General features: G+C 63.7%; 1 protein-coding gene across 3 annotated transcripts in view; it reads right to left on the bottom strand.

Annotated features, from left to right (window-relative positions):
* Positions 1-17,144, bottom strand: part of KIRREL1 (kirre like nephrin family adhesion molecule 1) — a 100,077-nt gene that overhangs the window by 8,702 nt on the left and 74,231 nt on the right. For 2 of the 3 annotated variants that reach the window (XM_086694042.1, XM_086694044.1), the window contains exons 2-10: positions 10,469-10,618; positions 8,983-9,132; positions 4,631-4,788; positions 2,729-2,879; positions 1,712-1,817; positions 1,431-1,579; positions 1,127-1,254; positions 393-567; positions 205-305 (exon numbers count right to left, since the gene is read on the bottom strand). In XM_086694042.1, coding sequence (XP_086550168.1) covers positions 205-305; positions 393-567; positions 1,127-1,254; positions 1,431-1,579; positions 1,712-1,817; positions 2,729-2,879; positions 4,631-4,788; positions 8,983-9,132; positions 10,469-10,618 — 1,268 coding nt within the window. The remainder of the gene's footprint in view (positions 1-204; positions 306-392; positions 568-1,126; positions 1,255-1,430; positions 1,580-1,711; positions 1,818-2,728; positions 2,880-4,630; positions 4,789-8,982; positions 9,133-10,468; positions 10,619-17,144) is intronic. The other variant, XM_086694043.1, reaches the window with a different exon arrangement.

Raw genomic sequence — 17,144 nt, 5'->3', positions numbered from 1 at the left:
ACAGCCACCCTATCAGGCGAGGACACCGCCCCCGTTTTGAGGATGAGGAACCCGAGTTTGGAAACGCTAAGCACGTGGCTCGGGGTCACGCAACAAGTGAGAGAGGAGGTGGCATCCGAGGGAGGACGGGGGGCAGAGGGACGGAGCTGCGTGGGGAGCTGGCAGCGAAGCAGGTGGCTGGCTGTCCGCGGACCCGGCACTCACAATGCGGTCGGGGGGTGGCGTACTCCCAATGAAACACTCCACTTTGCCACCGTCACCCCTGACGGCATACTGCACCGCCTCGCTGGAGATAATGGGGGGCCCTGCGAGCAGGGAGACGCGGTCAGGGCCGGCCGAACAGGGCGGCACCTGCCCGCCCAGGCCCAGCCCCAGCCCCGAGGGCCGCTCACCGTTCACGTAGAGGGGCACCTCCCTCTCGGCCACTCCGATCCGAGGCACGATGGCCCGGCAGGTGTAGGTGCCGGCATCGGCCTGGGTCACTGACTTCAACAGCAGCTGGTTGCTGTTACTCAGGACCTGGGCAGAGAGAGCAGCCTCGGGTGGGGAGCCGTGGGGCCTGGGCCCCTGGGTCCGGGTGGGGCCCCGCATTGGAGGCATTGGAAAGAAAGCGGGAAGGGCCACAAGTGAATTCCCAGAAGGGAAAAGGGTGCGTCCCCTGACTCTCAACGGGGCCTCGCGGGCTGCGGTGGTTTTACGGAGGACGCAGCCTCTCGGGTGGTCTGTTCTAGGGCTTTTCCCGCCAAGCAAGGTAGGAGGTTTCACCCTGGAACCCCTATTCTGCGATCCTGGCCCGAACTATCTAACGCAGGTGTGAGTAGAGCTGCAGGGTTCAACCTCCCCACCCTCCTGTGTAGGTCCAGCCACCAGATCTCCTCCCCAGCACGGGTCCGCGTGTCCCTCCCACGGCCACCGAACCGGCCAGCTGTTCTGCAGGGAGAAGTGGGCCTTGATCTCAAGCACTGGCCTCCTCCTCCCCCAAATCCCAGGACCCCAGAAGCACTCTGGCTTCGACTCGAAAAGCGCTGTTGCCCTTCCCTTGCCCCAACCCTGCTCTCCCGCCACAGCCAGAGTCCTTCCCCCGCCAGCCAACCCCAGCACTCAAGACAGGCAGCAGGCGTCTTACCATGTTGGAATCCTTTTTGGTCCAGGTGAGGGTGAGGGGCGGATTCCCCACCCAGACGCAGGTGAGGGTCACATCCGAGCCAATATCTGTGGTCGTGGGCTTGGGGTCAACCACGATCCGGGGGGCAACTGCGTACAAGGGAACACTAGTGAGGGTCTCAGTCTCATCGGGCGTCAGCTCTAACCGATCCTGTCTCCCTTCTGCTGCCCTCCCACCCCCCCATGCCCGTTCCCGCTCCCCACCCCCACCCCCACCCGGACCCTTTAAAGGCCCTCGATCCAGCCCCGCCCTTGCGGCTGCTCACAGTGGACGTTTACTAAGGTGCTGACGTTGGTGCTTCCCACTTTATTGTGAACCTCACAGGACACAGGCTCCGTGAAGAAGGAGTAGTCGACGTTCGTCTGATAGCGACTCTCGTGCGCATCTTCAATCAAGAAGCCCCCCTTGGCCCACCTGGGGAGGTGGCAAACAGGGCGGGGATCAGGGCCCGGGGCCCGGTCTGCCACGTCCAGCGGCACTACCCCAACCCCCGGCACCCCCCCCCCACTCCAGGCCCAGGGTGCCCCCAGCCCCCACGCCTTGCACCTGTAGCCCAGGATCTCGGGGTTGGCCGTGGCCTGGCACGTGAAGACGACGCGCTCGCCCTCCTGTACCGTCTGTGGCTCGATGGACAGGGTCACCGTGGGAGGGTCTGCAAAGCAGGGGACGGGAAGGGGCTTTTCTGTCCCTCAAGCTTCTTTCTCTCTCTAACACACACACCCAGCCTTCCCCACTGTGCGGAGACCTGGGGGTCGGAGGTCACGTCGCATCAGCTCCAATAAATAAGCCACCTCCCTCACCTGTACCCCGTGGAGCCTCCAGGGGGCCGGCCAGGGTGCGGGACCCAGGCTGCCGCTGAAGGGACAATTAGGGGATGTAATGGTGCATTGTGGCCACGAGGCGTCAGGGTGGCCCCGCGAGGCTCCCTGAAAGGGGTGGGGGAGGGGCGCCTCCAATCCCTGCCCAGCTCCCTCTCTCCTGTGGGCGGAGGGACCCCCCCCCCCCCCCCGCGCTGAGCATCCCCTGAGTAGCAGCCTGCATTTGGGGATAATCTGACACTATCATTTAAGCACCCCCCCCACCCAGCCCCAAGAGGCAGGAACGGGTCCAAAGTCCCTTCTCTGAAGCCCATGGGTTGGGATGTGTTTCAGAATTTGGCATCCCCCACGGTCTGGAAAGGGACTGGCATGCACAGACCACGGACTACGTAGGATCCCGCAGGGTCTGGGCAACACCCCACAGTGACGTAGGGGATAGATAAGTGAACTATGAAGAGCCTCAGTTCACGTCTTGCCAGGAAATCGCTTCTAATTTGGAATTTCAGAGAAGCGATTGGAGGTCCGTATTCGATTTTCTTCCAAGTACACAGAATTGGAAACTGAGGCTCGGAGAGATTAAAGCGCAGCCCAAGTCACACGCTGGATGAGACCCAGGAGCGGCCTGGCTCGCAGCCGATGCCCCTCCCGACCCTCGGTGCCCACGGCCGCTGGGTGCTCCCGCCGGGCACCCAAGGCCCCCTCCCCCCACCCCTCCCCCCAGCTCCGCTGTGGGACCCCTGCTCACGGTGCACATCCAGCTCGATGGAAGTCTCCTTGCCGCTCGGGACGGCCTCGTTCACGCTGCGGCAGGTGAACACACGCCCGATGTCCAGGTCTGTGGGGTTAATGAGCAGCTGGCTGATGGTGGTCTCCCTCTTCCCATCCTTCAGCAGCTCCTGGGGCGGGACAGGTGGGAGGCCAGGTCAAGCCAAAGCACCCCCCCCCCCGCCCCGAACACTGTGGTCAGGGTGGCCCGGCCCAGAGACGGGCTTGCGCTGGAGAGGCACGTCAACTTTTACCAGAAGCAGCCTTCAAACCTCCGGCCCCAACCTCTCCCCCAGGTCGGCTTTGGTTTGGTTCTCAATCGATAGACTCCATTTTTTGGAGACGTTTTAAGTTTACAGAACCGAAGAGAAAATGCGGTGAGTCCCCAAAGGCCCTGCCCCCAGACCCCACAGCTTCCCCTGATGAACGTGATACACGAGGACGCTGCAGGATGAACCCGCGGCCCTGCATCCCTCCTGGCGGAAGGCCACGGTTGCCATTGGAGCCCACTGTGTGCGTCCTCCTGCGCCCCGTGGTTCTGAGCCCCATTCCTGGGATTTGTGGAGCACAGGGCAAGTTCCTCCTCTCTGCAAAGTCTCCGTGGCCATCCTGGCCCTCAGGACCCTCCCAGTCGGTCTGTCCGGCTCTGCTCCGGGCTCACGGATCCCGGCCTCCTAGCTCTCCGGCTAGACCGCAGGCCCCTGGAGGGCAGGGAGGGCTCACCGGCTGTCCCAGTGGCTCCGTGGTGGCCAACCTGAGGCCCCTGAATGTGGTCACAGGACCCCTAGGGCTGTTTTCCACATTGCAGCTGTCTAAGGGAAACCGGACTGCCTGCCAGCACCGGGCCCTGCGCTTTGACAGCCACACGCACGCCTTTCCCGGGCAGGAGCAGGACCAGTGTGGCTCGCTAGCGCTGGCCGCGGCTGCTGCTTCCCAGGGATCCGCTGCCTTTAGTAAACGTAAGAGGAGAGCTGGACCCCAAGTGGCCATTAACAAATCGGCTCGTTCGGTCGCCAAACTATCTCCAAATAGGTAGCCCTAAAGGAGAAAAATAGCAGGTGTCTTGGTGGTAGAAAGCTAAACACCTGGGAGGCCGAATTCTCCTCGGTCAAGTGGCGAAGCCAAGGCCAGAGGGCGGAGACCTGTCCGAGGTCACACAGCCCGTCGAGGGCAGAGCTAACCCGGTTCCGCCCCCGGGGCCGCCCTGCGCCGCACACAGGCGGGCAGGTGTCCCCCAGGACCCAGCAAAGGGCTAAGCTGTGTGCCCACAGCTGGCTGAAGGGACCCCACACAGGGGGCGTGGATCCCGATTCCAGCTCCTCCCAGGAGGTCCCTGGGTGGCTTCTCGGTCGCAGCTTCCTCGCTACGCGACGCACAGGCGAGCGCTGCCACGTCAACGCCTCACCTGTGCCACCTGGGCGCACGCACCCACTACAGGCTGAAGGTGGAGGTGCCCAGGGGAGAGCACAGCCAGCCGTGCTGCCTGCTGGCCGTGTGACCTCGGGCAAGGCAGCGACCTCTCTGACCACCGTGGTGAGTAGGAAAGGACACCTGCCTTACGAAGCTGCGGGGGCTTAAGAGGGACTGTCCACCAGGAGCTCGGCGTGCACCGTGCCTGTATGCAGTAGGTGCTTAATCCGTGCAGCTGGTGTTACCGGCACTCAGGCTCCACTAGCCACTGACTGCACCCCGAACCTGGCAGCTCCCACCCTCTCCGTGGCTCTCAGCCTCCCCCACTACGTGGTGAGAGAGCTGGACCAGAAAGGCCTCCGAGGTCTCCTCTCACGTCTGTGGCCCCCGAGCCTGGGTCGGGCCCACGTGGGAACGGAAGGCGCCCTGAGGCGGGGCCGAGGGGCCCGGGAGGGGGCAGGCAGCGTCTCACCGTGCTGGCCACCGCGCCCTCCTGCTGAGTCCCGTCCCGGAACCAGATGATGGTGGCGGCGGGCTTGGCGTTGAAGGCTCGGCACGTGAGGTTGTGTGGCGTGCCCGCTTGCAACAGGATCACGGGGCCGCCGTCGATCCTGGTGTCCTCTGGGGGGACTGCGGGGCGAGCACAGCAGCCGGTCAGGGCGCGGCCAGCCCCCGCCCCTGGAGGCGTCCCTCCCTCTGCATGACCACCCCGTGGCAGGGCGCTGCTGTTCCTGGGGGGCTGCACCCCAGGCCACCGGCCACCCGTTCTTTCCCAGCCCTTGTGGTGGATGGGGGGGGGGGTGGCCTCAACCAGGGAAGAGCTGGGCACACCCGGGGAAGCCTGGCACTGGAGGGGCTCCTCAATCTGTGCCGTCCCGAGTGCCCTGTGCCCTGGGGCGGCCTGACGAGCTGGCTCTATCACAGCAGCCTCCCGAGTGGGCCCCCTGCCTCCAGTCCCCCGGCCGTCGACATCCATCACCCCTGGCAGGTTATTTTCTACGGTGCTGCTAAGACTGTGCGACTTCCCTGAGCAGACACCTCCGATGGCCGCCAACTGCCGCGGGCACCGTCACCAGCATCTCAGCCTGCCTGCCGGTCGGCGTTCCTCCAGCCAGCCCTGCACCCTCCTGCCTCCTCGTCCTCGCCGCTGCTGTCCATTCCCCCGCCACAACCCGCCAGCCAGACTCTGGGCAGTTCCCAGGCAGGGGCTCTGAGTTCCTGACCTGCCTGGTGTTTGGGTCACTTGGGAGGACGGTCCGGGCCCTCCTCCCAGCCTAAACTGTCACGCCAGAGAAGCAGGGACCACCCCTTCCAGTCTCACTGGCATTTCTCCTGTCTCCAGCACCTAGAAGCGGCCAGAGTAGGCTCTCGCTAACAACTTAAGGGATCGAATGGATCAGATTCCCGACGCCAAGAAAGGGGGTCTCTCTGTGCCCCATCCCCACAGGCTCCTAAATGCTCAAGCGATCCAATCACATGTTCCTTGAAGGTAGGACGGCCTCTCTCTCCGAAAGCCCGAGGTCCGGCACAGCTTGGTGGACAGCAGGCCCTCGGGGGTGTTAGCTGAATGGATGAGGAAGGGACCGAAGAGATCGAGGCAGAATTTCGATTATGATCTTCCCGCTGCACCGCATTCATCGGGCCAGCGGCACAAAAGGCCTGTGTTTGCCTTGTGCTGGGAACGACCACCAAGACCCAGGGGGTTCTTGGGAGACAGCCCTCGAGCGCGGGCCCTGGAGGCCCGTGGAGCCCGGCGGCGGGCAGGGCCATCCTGGAGGGTAGGAAATGCAGGTCCCGAGCCTGGGAACCGCCTGCAGCCCGTCCGCGTCGTGCACGCAGAGCGGTGGGGACTCCAAGCGGGAGGCCCTGGTCTCCAGCCCCAGCACGTCTGTTTACCTGCCGTGGGATCTTGGCTGAGAGTCTCAGTCTCTTCGCCAGGGGCCCTCGTGAAGGCCACCTGGGGTGCCGGGTCTGGCCTGTAATGTGCGGGGCCCGAGTGACACGTGACATGTGTGCACTCGGCTGCTCGGACGACGGCCAGCTCCCGGCCCGCTGGGGCCCTGGCTCCTCCCCTTTGCTAGCTGCAGGACCCAGGGCTGGGGCCAGACGGGTGCACGTTTGCAAGCGGGACGGCAAGGCGTTAAAGGTGGAGGGAGACGGATCAAGAGCCACCACTCGGGGTCTGCTGGTCTGCGTGGACCCCTGCAAGGTCACGCCTGCTGTCTCACCCTGGAAGAAGGTCCTGGACGAGCAGAGGCCCTGCACGCCGACACGGGCCACCGTGTCCGGACGCAGGAGCCCCCCGGAGGGAAGGCTTCACCTCCCATGGGCCCTCCCTTCCCCAGAACGCTGGCAACTTTCCCCTCGTTCAGGGAAAGACCATCCCTCTGTCACTAATCTTTCTCTCCGTTTCTGGGGCAAAGGCAAATAAAGCTGTTGAAGTGTCTGCTCGGCCATCAGTTAGAGGGCACGTGTCCGTGTGCAGGCCTGTTTACGAACACACTGTGACAAATCTGTCCATCAACATGCACGTGTGTGTGTGTGTGAAATTCTAGAAAATAACACTGACACCCTGTGACGTCGGAATGAGATCGTGGATGTGAAGCCAGCTGTAAACTGTGGCGTGATCGGCAACATTTCCGCCGTTCGTGGAGCACCGACCGACGTGGCAACAGGCCGCGTGCGGGCTGCGGGCAGCCCTCACCACGGGCGTCCTGCGTTAACGCTTCTGCGGTAAATACCAGTAACCCCAATTTGCAGACAAGGTCCTGTGGCTCAGAGAGGTGCAGAAATGTGCCCAGAGGCAGGAGAGTGAGCTAAGCAGCAGGGCCAGGGCAGGGACCGGGCCCACTGACCCTGGAGCCAAGCCCATCCCCGCGGTGGCTGGGGTACAGCTGTGGCTGCCGATGATGGGGGGGCCACAGGCCTGCAAGTCTATCCCGTGTCTGTGTCTCAGTCTGCAGGCTGGCCTGGACTGAGGCAGGGGGCGGGGAGGCCACCTCGGAGCAAGGCTGCAGATGGGGGGGGGGTATCTACCAGGCACTGGACGCAACCCACGCTGGACCCCGCCCTGCCCAGTCTCCAGTCCCCGGTGCCACGAGCAAAGGTGGACGGGAGCAGGTGAGCAGGGGGCGCGCAAGAGATATCCTGCCTCCCTAGTCTGCACGCGGCTGCAGGGGGGGTCGAGAGAGAGATGAACAAGGGCAAGGAGATCCGCACTAACCTCTCACCTGTCTTCCTCCTGGAGCCTCGTCCTGCACCCCCCTCGTGCCCCCCAAATCACCCAGATAGGCTGGGAAGGCCCACACACGGACCGTGCCCTCCAAACTGGCCACCCAACAGCCCCACTGTGCGCTCCCCCTCAGTCTCCTGCAAGCTTTTTAACAAGGTACTCCTCCATCTAGGGTCCCCGTTGATATCCTCCTCTTCCAGGAAGCCTTCCTTGAGTGACCCAAGACACTGGACGCCATTATAAGCCCCGTTCCTGCGATGCCCAGAAGCTTGGCTGGCCTTTTGTCTTTTATTTCTCTGTCTCTGGGGGTCCGGGTGGGGGAGGGAAGAGAGTATCAGGGCCTCCTCGTTAGGACGGGAGTCCTCCAGGGCCCCAAACACAGGCCCTTAGGGAGGGAAAAAAGAAGAGACAAGGACTCCCAAGAATTCCACGTCCCTTAGGTGGCCCGGGCCGGCACGGGGCTCTCACACACCCAGCGAGGGACGGGAGACGCCATGATGGCACCCCACGCCCATCCCTGGAGCCACCCTAAGTCTCCCCAACGTCAGTGCCATGCTTTGCTCATCCGACAGGAAGAGTGAGCCCCCCTGCAGCCCTGAGTCCTTGCCCTGCGGGGCCCTGACACCCCGTCACCTCACTGCCCAGGCCCTCCCGGTTCACAGCTCCCCGGGGCAGGAGCGGCAAAGCAGAAGTTGCTAAGGAGAGGCTGGTGGCCCCGTGACGCATTAGCAATGGGCAGACTGATCCCCAGGGGTCGTGACCTCTTTGGGTCACAGTGCCAAAATGGCCCGGACGTCCCGACTCCTAGCCCAGCCTTTCCCTGACAGAAGGAAGACTTCTCCCCAAACCCCAAGTAAAACCCTCCTCGTGTCCAAGCTGAGGGTCTCAGCTCCTCCCTCCCCGGGGGTTTGTTCCCCCATCTCAGCGATTTCAGTCGGAAACGGGGAAGGGGCAGCACGGAGGGCAAAAGGGAAGAGGGAGGGTCTGGGCCGCACCAGGCTGGAGGGAGCCCGTTGTGCAAAGGGCCCCAGCGGGGAGGCCCACAGAGGGACATCTGCTCTGCTCCAGCAGGACCCAGCCCCCCGACCCCGGGTCTCAGCCCTCGGGGCTCATTCCTTCCGGTCCTGCTCCCTGGGGCTCCCGAGGGGCCTCCAGGGGCTTCTCAGTGCCCAGGGAGGAAAGGAGACGGTGTGGTGCAGCAGGGTAGGGGCTGAGTGAGGAGGAGGGGCCCAAGGGGCAGTTGCCGGGGCCGGAGGCAGCAGGGGGAGGACGGGAGCACCGACACGCCTGGGCCAGGAGGGGATCTGTCTCCACCCCCCTGGCTCTGCCCTGGCAGGGCCTTATGTCCAGCAGGCAGAGCCCAGTCCGGCCGGGCACACCAGGCACCAGGCCTCGTGCACCCACAGTCCCGCCAGGGGAGGCCCACGTGCCTGCTTTGCTCTCCTCTGCCGGACTGGGCTTTGGGAGAAGATTAGAGAAGGATCTGGGGGCGGGGCGGGGGGGGTGGGGGCAGGACAGGCATGAGGCCGGGAAGTGAGGAGTCCAGGGGACACGGGGGAAAGAGCCCGAGGAAGGGGGGGCCGGGGCATTACTGAGCACGGTGAGCTTGGCCCGTCGTGAGCGCAGGGCGGCCTCCGTGGCCTGGCACTCGTAGGAGGCGTCGTCAGATAGCTCGGCGTCCATGATCTCCAGGTTGTACTGCCCAGCGTCTGCAGAGCCCATGACCCGGTACCGCGGCCAGGCTGCAGGGACACACAGGGCGAGCGAGGTGAGCCCCCCCACCCCCGTGCCGGCCTGGGAACCAGCCTGGACCGCCCAGGCCCACAAGGGTCCTCCTCCCCACGCCGGGGGCCGCACCTGCCCAGACCGGTCCTCCTCCCCCCCGCCCTGGCCTGGGAACTCGCCACAGCGGATAAGACGGATGAGGTCCCATGTGGGACACTGTGATGTCACCCCTGGGGCAGGAGCGACAGGGACACCGGAAGGGGGAGATGAGAAGAAATCTCCAGAGCTGTTGGCGGACAAATGTCTCTCATAATAATAGGGGAAAAAGAGGGGGAAAAAGCAGAGAGGAAAGGAGAGGGGGGGGGCATGTGGGTGCTGCAAATATAGGGCATCGCAGCACAGATGGGGCTCCCTGGGGCCGGGGTAGCCAAGGCCGCACCCTCACTCGTGATGCGAGGGGCGGATGAGGCAGGGTCCTCCGGCGCCCTGAAGGAGCCCCTAACCCACACGGTCCCTGTGGCAGGTGGGCCCCTGAGCCTCCGGACCCCCTCCCCTGCAGGCTCCCACCCCCTCCCGGGCACCCTTCTCCCGGGCTCCCCAGCGGCTCCCTCCCATTATCTCCCTGTGTCCAGGGAACATTGATCCTTCTCAGTCCATATCTATTGATCTCTCTCTCCCAGTTTCTCTCCTTTTCTGTCACCAGTAGACCCACCAGCCCACCCCTCTCTCTGCATGGACAAACCCCCTTCCCTGTACTAATGTGCAGAACCCACCGCCAACAACCTCAGCCCCCGGACGGGACAAAGAGAACAGAAATGCACGGCCCCTCCTGTGCCGGTGTCATGACGCTGCCTTACGGCGACCTTCTTCTCTCATCTGGCTCAAAAGTCACCAACGCCACTCATAAGCCCGTGACTATGACGCCTAGTCTTGCACAGCAGCAAACTGAGGCCCAGAGAGGGGAAGCGGCTTTCCTAAGGCCGCCCAGCTCACAGGCGGCAGAGGCAGAAGAACCGAGGTGTCTTTCTGCTCATCCACTGGCGGGAGGCCTCCCCCAAAGCGCCTTCCCTTGCTCCGTCATACAGGAGGCTGTTGGCTGTGTTTTCCTGAATCGTCACGTATGCTTCAGCACCGGCTGCGTCTTCCGGAATGCGAAGGGAAGTGAGTGCCCAGGCTGACACCAAAATGGGTTTTCGGCCTCCGAGCAGACGTCGCCCGGGCAGAGGCAGGAGAGGGGACTCGGAGAGGAGCTAGAGAAGGGTGGCCGCCCAGGAGCGTGTGCTGGGGACGGGGCACAAGGACAGGAGAGGCTGGATGCTGTGGGGGGCGGGGGGGGGGGGGCAGCCCACTCACCTTTGAGGCCCTGGCCCATGCCCAGCGCCAGCCCGTCCTTGGTCCATTGCACGATGCCCGAGTAGTTGAGCAGCACGCAGGGGAGCACGGCCCGCTGTCCTGCCACCACGGTCTGGTCGGCCGGCTCCTGGCTGAAGCGGGTCTGGGTCCCTGGCGGAGATAAACGGGCACGGGGTAAGGCCACGCGGCAGGGAAGGGGTTCCAGCAAGCGGCCACCCTGCAGCCCCTGCCCCGCTGCAGCCTAGCCCTTGCCTCCAAGATGCGCACGCGCGCCCCGGATTCCCTCCTCCCCCCGCCCCCTCCCCGGCCCACGGGACCAGGTTTTGGGAGCCAAGGCTCAGAAGGAGGGGCACGGTGTTACAGAAGGGCCTGACACGGGGCTGGGCCAACCGTCTCGTGCTGCAGGCAGGACACTGAGATCCGAGGGGCGAGGAAATTACCCCAGGGTGCCGGCGGGGGCGGGGGGTGGCGGGAAGCGAGCAGCAGAGTGCGGCCTGGACCCTGAGACTCGGCCCTCCAGCTCCCGGGACTGGCCCGCCACCTGCTGCCTCCCTCCACCCCCTCGACGCGTGCCGCGTCCACGAGGGGTCATACCACCCCCCCCCCTCAATCCCGGGGCGTGGATGTGCCACAGTACCCTTGCACGTGTCATAGGAGGCACGGTGAGGTAGCACACGTGCGCAGCCACGCAGGACTGTCCCCGAGGACGCACGCAGTGGGTGCGCGAGGGCAGGCGCGGCCACAGGCTGCCTGGGTCTCCGGGGGCCCGCGACGAGCCTCGGAGCCCAGTTCTCGGCACACTCGCCTGCCCCCCCCGCCGTGTGGCTGCCCCCTGCCCCCCCCAGCTCCGGGGCACGGGTGCGGACACGCGGACGCGGCGCCCCGTGCTGAGCCGCCCGCCGTGGGGGAGCCGAGCGCGCGTGTGACTGTCCCGCTCTCCCTCCGGCTGCCGAGCCACACATGGCCGCCCGGCCGGGAGCGTTTGATTAGAGAAGCTGCTGCGTAATTGCCTTTAATTGTGGAGCCCAAATGGAGCAGGGAATTGGACTGCGGCTGCTCCCCCCCCTTCCCCCCACCGGCTCCCACCCCCGTGAGCCAGCGCTGGTCCCGCCGGCGGGGCAGGCCTGGGCACTTCGCTCCGGCTGCCCGGGCTGTGCGGAGAGGGGAGATGGCAGAGGCTGAGGTCTGGGGCCTCCGAGCCTCGTCCCCAATCTGTCAGCTTGGTCCAGAGCTCAGGGGACTCCTCCCTCTCCTTCACCTCCCCAGCTCCCAGGTCTCCGCAGAGACCACGGTCCCCGCATCCAACCCTTTCCAAAATTTCTCTCTTCTCCACTCCTCTGTGTAAGCAGAGGGAACCTGTCCCTCCTCATTCTGAGACCTCCCCCAAAGCCACCAGAGACAGGCCCCCCCCAGGTTTCATCCCCTCCCTTCTGTTTCCGCCTCCAGCTCCGTTTCTCCCCTTCTCTCCAAACTGGCCCCACATTCTCTTCTTCCAGGAAGTCCTCCTGGATTGATCCCATAGCTCCTTGGAGAAACACAGCTTGTCTCATCGCCCAGCCCTGCTGTCACAGCTCTGTCCGTGACATTCCTGTCCCAAACTGTAAGAGTCTATGCCCATGTTTTTGTCATGGGGAAGAAGGCAGCTGGTGGGTGGGGGCATATGACCTACTGATTCTACCAGAAAGGAAACCTCTCCTCCAAAGCCACGGGCCGTGCCATGTCCTCCCTCTGAGTCTCCCTGGACATCTGACACCCACATTGTTTGTGGTACACAAAGGGGACCGAGAGAGAGAGGGGGCAGGGCTGGGAGTGATGGCCAGCGTATGATTTAACACAACGAGGCAGCCTCTGCTCTCGGTTTAGTGTACAAATTCAGCTCCTGGGGTCCGCAGGGGCTGGGAACTTAGAACCGGGGCCCCTCTGCACACTCCATGAGCAGCCCCCGACTCTGCCGACCTGCCATCCATCCCGCATTTCCAGGGATTCCAGCGGCAGGTGCTGAGATCCTGGGGGAGGGGGTGGGTCAGGTGAGCAGCGAGCATTATTAATTCAGGCATTGCCCTCATTATTATTCAAATTTATTCATATCTTTGCGCATTCCCTAGTGCTGCTACCCGATGCGAGCCCCCCCCCCCCACGCACGATTCTCCTTCCCACGGCCCTGGCCCCGGAGCCCAAGTCACCCTGCCTCAGAGATGGGACTCGTATTCACAGCTTTCTTGTGTGACCGGACACCCTGGACTCCCAGCGAGGTCTCCAGGAAACACTAAGAAGCTGACGCTGTGGCAGGATGGAGTGTGAAGCCGTGTGCAGAGATGGGGACCTTGCCGGAGGGAGGGGCCGGTGGCTTGGGCCTGCCCCCCCACCCCCCAGCCCAGCTGGCCTGCACAATGACAAGTCTGGGCACAGACTGCAGGGTCCCTCTTAGGAGCACAGGTGCCGGGGACAGGCAGGTTTGCACAGTGCCTGCACCACACTTCCTAACTGCGACCTTGGCCAAGTCACTCTCTGAGCCTCCCTTCCTCACTGGTAAACCGAGGCGTGATAACGCCTGCCTCCGGGCTTCTGTGAAGGCTCGTGGGTGAGGCATAAGGCACGCCCGGTACCTCCCCCTGCATGGGCCCACTCACTGCGGCTACGGCCCTCCCCGCCCCTTAGCAGCTGGATAATTAGAGGCACCCCGGAGACGGGAGCGGGGACATGACCGAGAAGGCGACACCCATCGATTCGGGGATCTAAGAGTGAAACCTGCTTTGCTTTAGGCCTACTTGAAGCAACTCAGCCGGGAGACAGAGGGATGGAAGCAATGACCCTGAAGAGTCAGAGGGGAGGGAAGATGAAGAGGTCTCAGGAATCTCACTCAATGGGAGAGCAGCCTGGGTCCTGAACCTGTGAAAAGTTTTACTGCCCCAAAGCAGCCCCTGCAGTCAAGACAGCGTCTGAGACAGAGGCTGGATCCCGCGGGTTGTCCTGACCTGGCTGCACGCTGCCCTCATCAGCTCCTGCGCCCTCTCCAGGCTTCTGTCACCCTGCCTGGTCGGGGGCAGGGAACCCTGCTCTCCCACTCACCTCCTGTGAAGTCTTCTCTTCCATGGCTCCCCACTCGCCCTCGGAGCCCTTCTTGCTCACTTCTTACCTCTGCTATCGTGTGGTTCCCACTGTGCTGCCCACCCCTGCGCCTGAGCCCTGGGGGCTCCTGGAGGCTGGACTGTGTCCCTCAGAGCCCCTGCCGTGCTGTCCCAGCACAGTGGCCTGGCTGCCGGGCCCACAGCAGGTGTTCCGAAGAAGTAAGCACTCTTCGCCCTGCGCCCCACCCCCTGACCCCATCAAGGAAAGGGAGGCAGAGTATGCCTGTCCCGGTCAGGCTCCTGCGGAGGCAGAGACAGGGCAGGGGACGGGAGGGGACGGCGTGGGGCCACACGGACTGGGGGGAGGCTGGCAAGGACACCCACACGGAGGAGGCCGAGGGGAGCGAGGGGCAGACTCGGTCCTGGTGAGTAGGAGGCCAGGAGAGGGAAAGACAGGCCCGAGGCGGGGTCTGCAGGGAAAGGCAGCAGGCAGGACCCGGTGACAGAGACTTCAAGAGTCACGGAGCCAGGCCAAGGCAGGGGAGCGTCCCGGAGATGGAGGGGGAGAGGCAGAGGGCCTCTCGTGTTCTGCACACTTCTTCCCCTTAGACGTGTGTGCCGAGAGGCTGGGCAGGTGCCCCGACCCGGGACAGGGGACCCCCCCCCCGGGGTCTGCAGGCAGGTGAACAGCTGGGGAGACACGCGGAGCACAAGGGGTGGGGGGGAAGGGGCTTGTGCTTCTCACCCGAGCTGAGGACGGCTCAGAGCTGCACGCACCCCTATCCCTCCACCTCCCCGCCCCCCTCTCTCCCAGGCCTCCTTCCTTTCAGGCACCCCCCCACCGACTGCCCACCCACCTCTCGCTGCCCCCCCCTCCAAGCCCCTCCCCCATTCTGCCCCCGCATTGTTTGGGCTTCTGGCTACAACACTTCTCACAGCCTGCCTTGGATCACCAGTTACTGGTGTGTGCGTTTCGGCCTCTCCCACTCTCCTGGGAGCCCCTGGAGAAGAGACGCTTTGATTTACCTTCCTTGTCCCTTCAGTCCCAGCAACGTCCCTTCATAACGATAGCTCCCAATTATGAGATGCCAGCTAGGCACCAGGCACTGAGGCAGGCGCCTCACAGACATTTCCCGCCTGATGACCCACTGCACGGCGGTGGCTGCTATCTCCATTTTCGAGGGAAGGGAAATGAGGCTCAGGGCGCTTACGGCCCAGACATTGCTTAGTGGCAGAGACGAGAAGGATCTCGGCCTTCTCAGATGCACGGCCCCTGCCGCTGGCACCGTGCCACGCCACAGGAATACGCAAGAAGCATTTCCTGGATGCACGTGACTCACGGCCCCCGCCCTGGAGACCCTCTGCGCCTGTCCACGACTTCCGATCCCCACGTTTCGCCTCAGACTTCCAGCATCATCCTGTGCGCCTCCGGGGAGGGCCGTGCTCCTCGACGCGGGGCTGGCCAGCACCCTGCAGCCACAGGGGCCTTGGTCCGCGCGCTGTCACCAGCCACGGAAGAAGCTTGGCGTGCATCCCCCTACACGGAGGATGCAGTGGTTCCCAAGGCTGGAAGGACATCAGCAGCAGGCAGAGAGGCTTCAGCGATTTGCAAAACGCTAAGCGTTGAGCCCCCAACGTCCACCAGCAGCCGTCATAACAAACAGCCCCTGCCTGTAAGTGCCAGTCCCGGGACCGCGCCCCTCCCGGGCCGTGCACCTCCCCGGGGCCAGCTCGCTTCCTGTACAAAAGCGCCCAGTGAGGCGGGCGCCAATATTCTCCCCAGTAAGGATCTGAGGCTCAGAGAAGAGCAACTTCCCGGCAGCCACACAGCTGGTGAGTAGCGGGGCCAGTGAGCAGAGCAAAGGGCCAGGACACCTGGCTCCCGGACTGTCACCATGCCCACCCGGCCACTGCTGTCACCATGCCCACCCGGCCACTGCTGTCTTCCCTACTCTCACCACCGCTGGGACCTCCCGGCACAGACAGGCCATCGTGCAAGGGGGCCCTGGTGCCTCTGCACCTCCCCCCTGATGCCGCCCCCTGGGAGACCCTCTCCTCCCCCACCCCTCCTCAGCCCTCACGTTCCCAGGCGACACCGCCTTCCCCAGAGGTAGTTATGCCAGGAGAGGCCACCTGCCCCGGAGTCCCCTCCCGTTCCAGTTGGGCCTGGTGAGGACAGAGGTCGAATCCCATTTCTCACTCAGAGCTAGGAAGTGACCTCTAGCGTACAGATTCTCAGACACATACCACGTGCTCCTTGTGGGCATGTGTGTCCCGTGCGGAGCACGTGTGCACACGTGTTTGCTGGTGCACACACACCCGCCTCACACACACAGTCGCTGGTGTGCACACACCCGTCTCACACACGTGTTCACAGTGCACACACAGCCCTCTCACACACGTGTTCGCTGGTGCACACACACCCATCTTGCACACGTGTTCACGGTGCACACACACCCATCTTGCACACGTGTTCACCGGTGCACACACAGCCCTCTCGCACATGTGTTCACGGTGCACACACAGCCCTCTCGCACACGTGTTTGCCGGTGCACACACACCCGTCTTGCACACGTGTTCACGGTGCACACACCACAGCCCTCTCACACGTGTTCGCTGGTGCACACACACCCGTCTTGCACACGTGTTCACGGTGCACACACACACCCGTCTTGCACACGTTTATGGTGCACACACAGCCCTCTCGCACACACGTTCGCTGGTGCACACACACCCGTCTTGCACACGTTTATGGTGCACACACCCATCTCGCACACATGTTTATGGTACACACACAGCCCTCTCGCATACGTGTTCACTGGTGCACACACACCCGTCTTGCACACATGTTCACGGTGCATACACACCCATCTTGCACACATGTTCATGGTGCACACACCCACCCACCTTGCACACAGGTTCATGGTGCACACACAGCCCGCTCACACACATGTTCACTGGTGTGCACACACCCGTCTCACACACGTCTTCACAGTGCACACACAGCCCTCTTGCACACGTGTTCGCTGGTGCTTGCACACATGTTCACGGTGAACACATACCCATCTTGCACACGTGTTCACATGCACACACAGCCCTCTCGCACATGTGTTCGCTGGTGCACACACACCCGCCTCACACACGCGTTTGCTGGCACGCACACACCCGTCTCACGTGTTCACAGTGCATACACAGACTGTCTTGCACACATGCTCACGGTACACACACACCGTCTTGCACACATGTTCACGGTGCATACACAGCCCTCTCGCACAACTGCATGCAGGCACATGCTTCTGCACCCCACGGGCCCCTGTCCGCGCCCGTGCCTCGGCACACGTGTTCCCAGAGCCCTGCCTGCCGGGCCAGCCAGGAACCAGAGAGGGAGTGGGGCCACGCACACGAGAGGCCGAGGAAGCTGGGCTGCAGGAGAGGGGCTGGCGGAGGCCGGGCCCTGTCTCCCCGGATTTATCAAACATGCAGTAATGAGCCCCCTGGGCGGAGCTGTCCCCGAGCTCTGCGCTCCAGATTGCTGCTGGTTCAAAGGGAAGCCTTTGATTCGCACGGACAGCTTTCAGATGGAACTAAATCTCTCCACACTGCACTCC

This window comes from Puma concolor, chromosome E4, assembly GCF_028749965.1.
Source record: "Puma concolor isolate L17-30 chromosome E4, mPumCon1.1.hap2, whole genome shotgun sequence".
In the NCBI taxonomy this organism is placed as follows: domain Eukaryota; kingdom Metazoa; phylum Chordata; class Mammalia; order Carnivora; family Felidae; genus Puma; species Puma concolor.
Note: the sequence above shows the minus strand (reverse complement) of the source record. Positions and strands in the feature narration are given on the sequence as shown.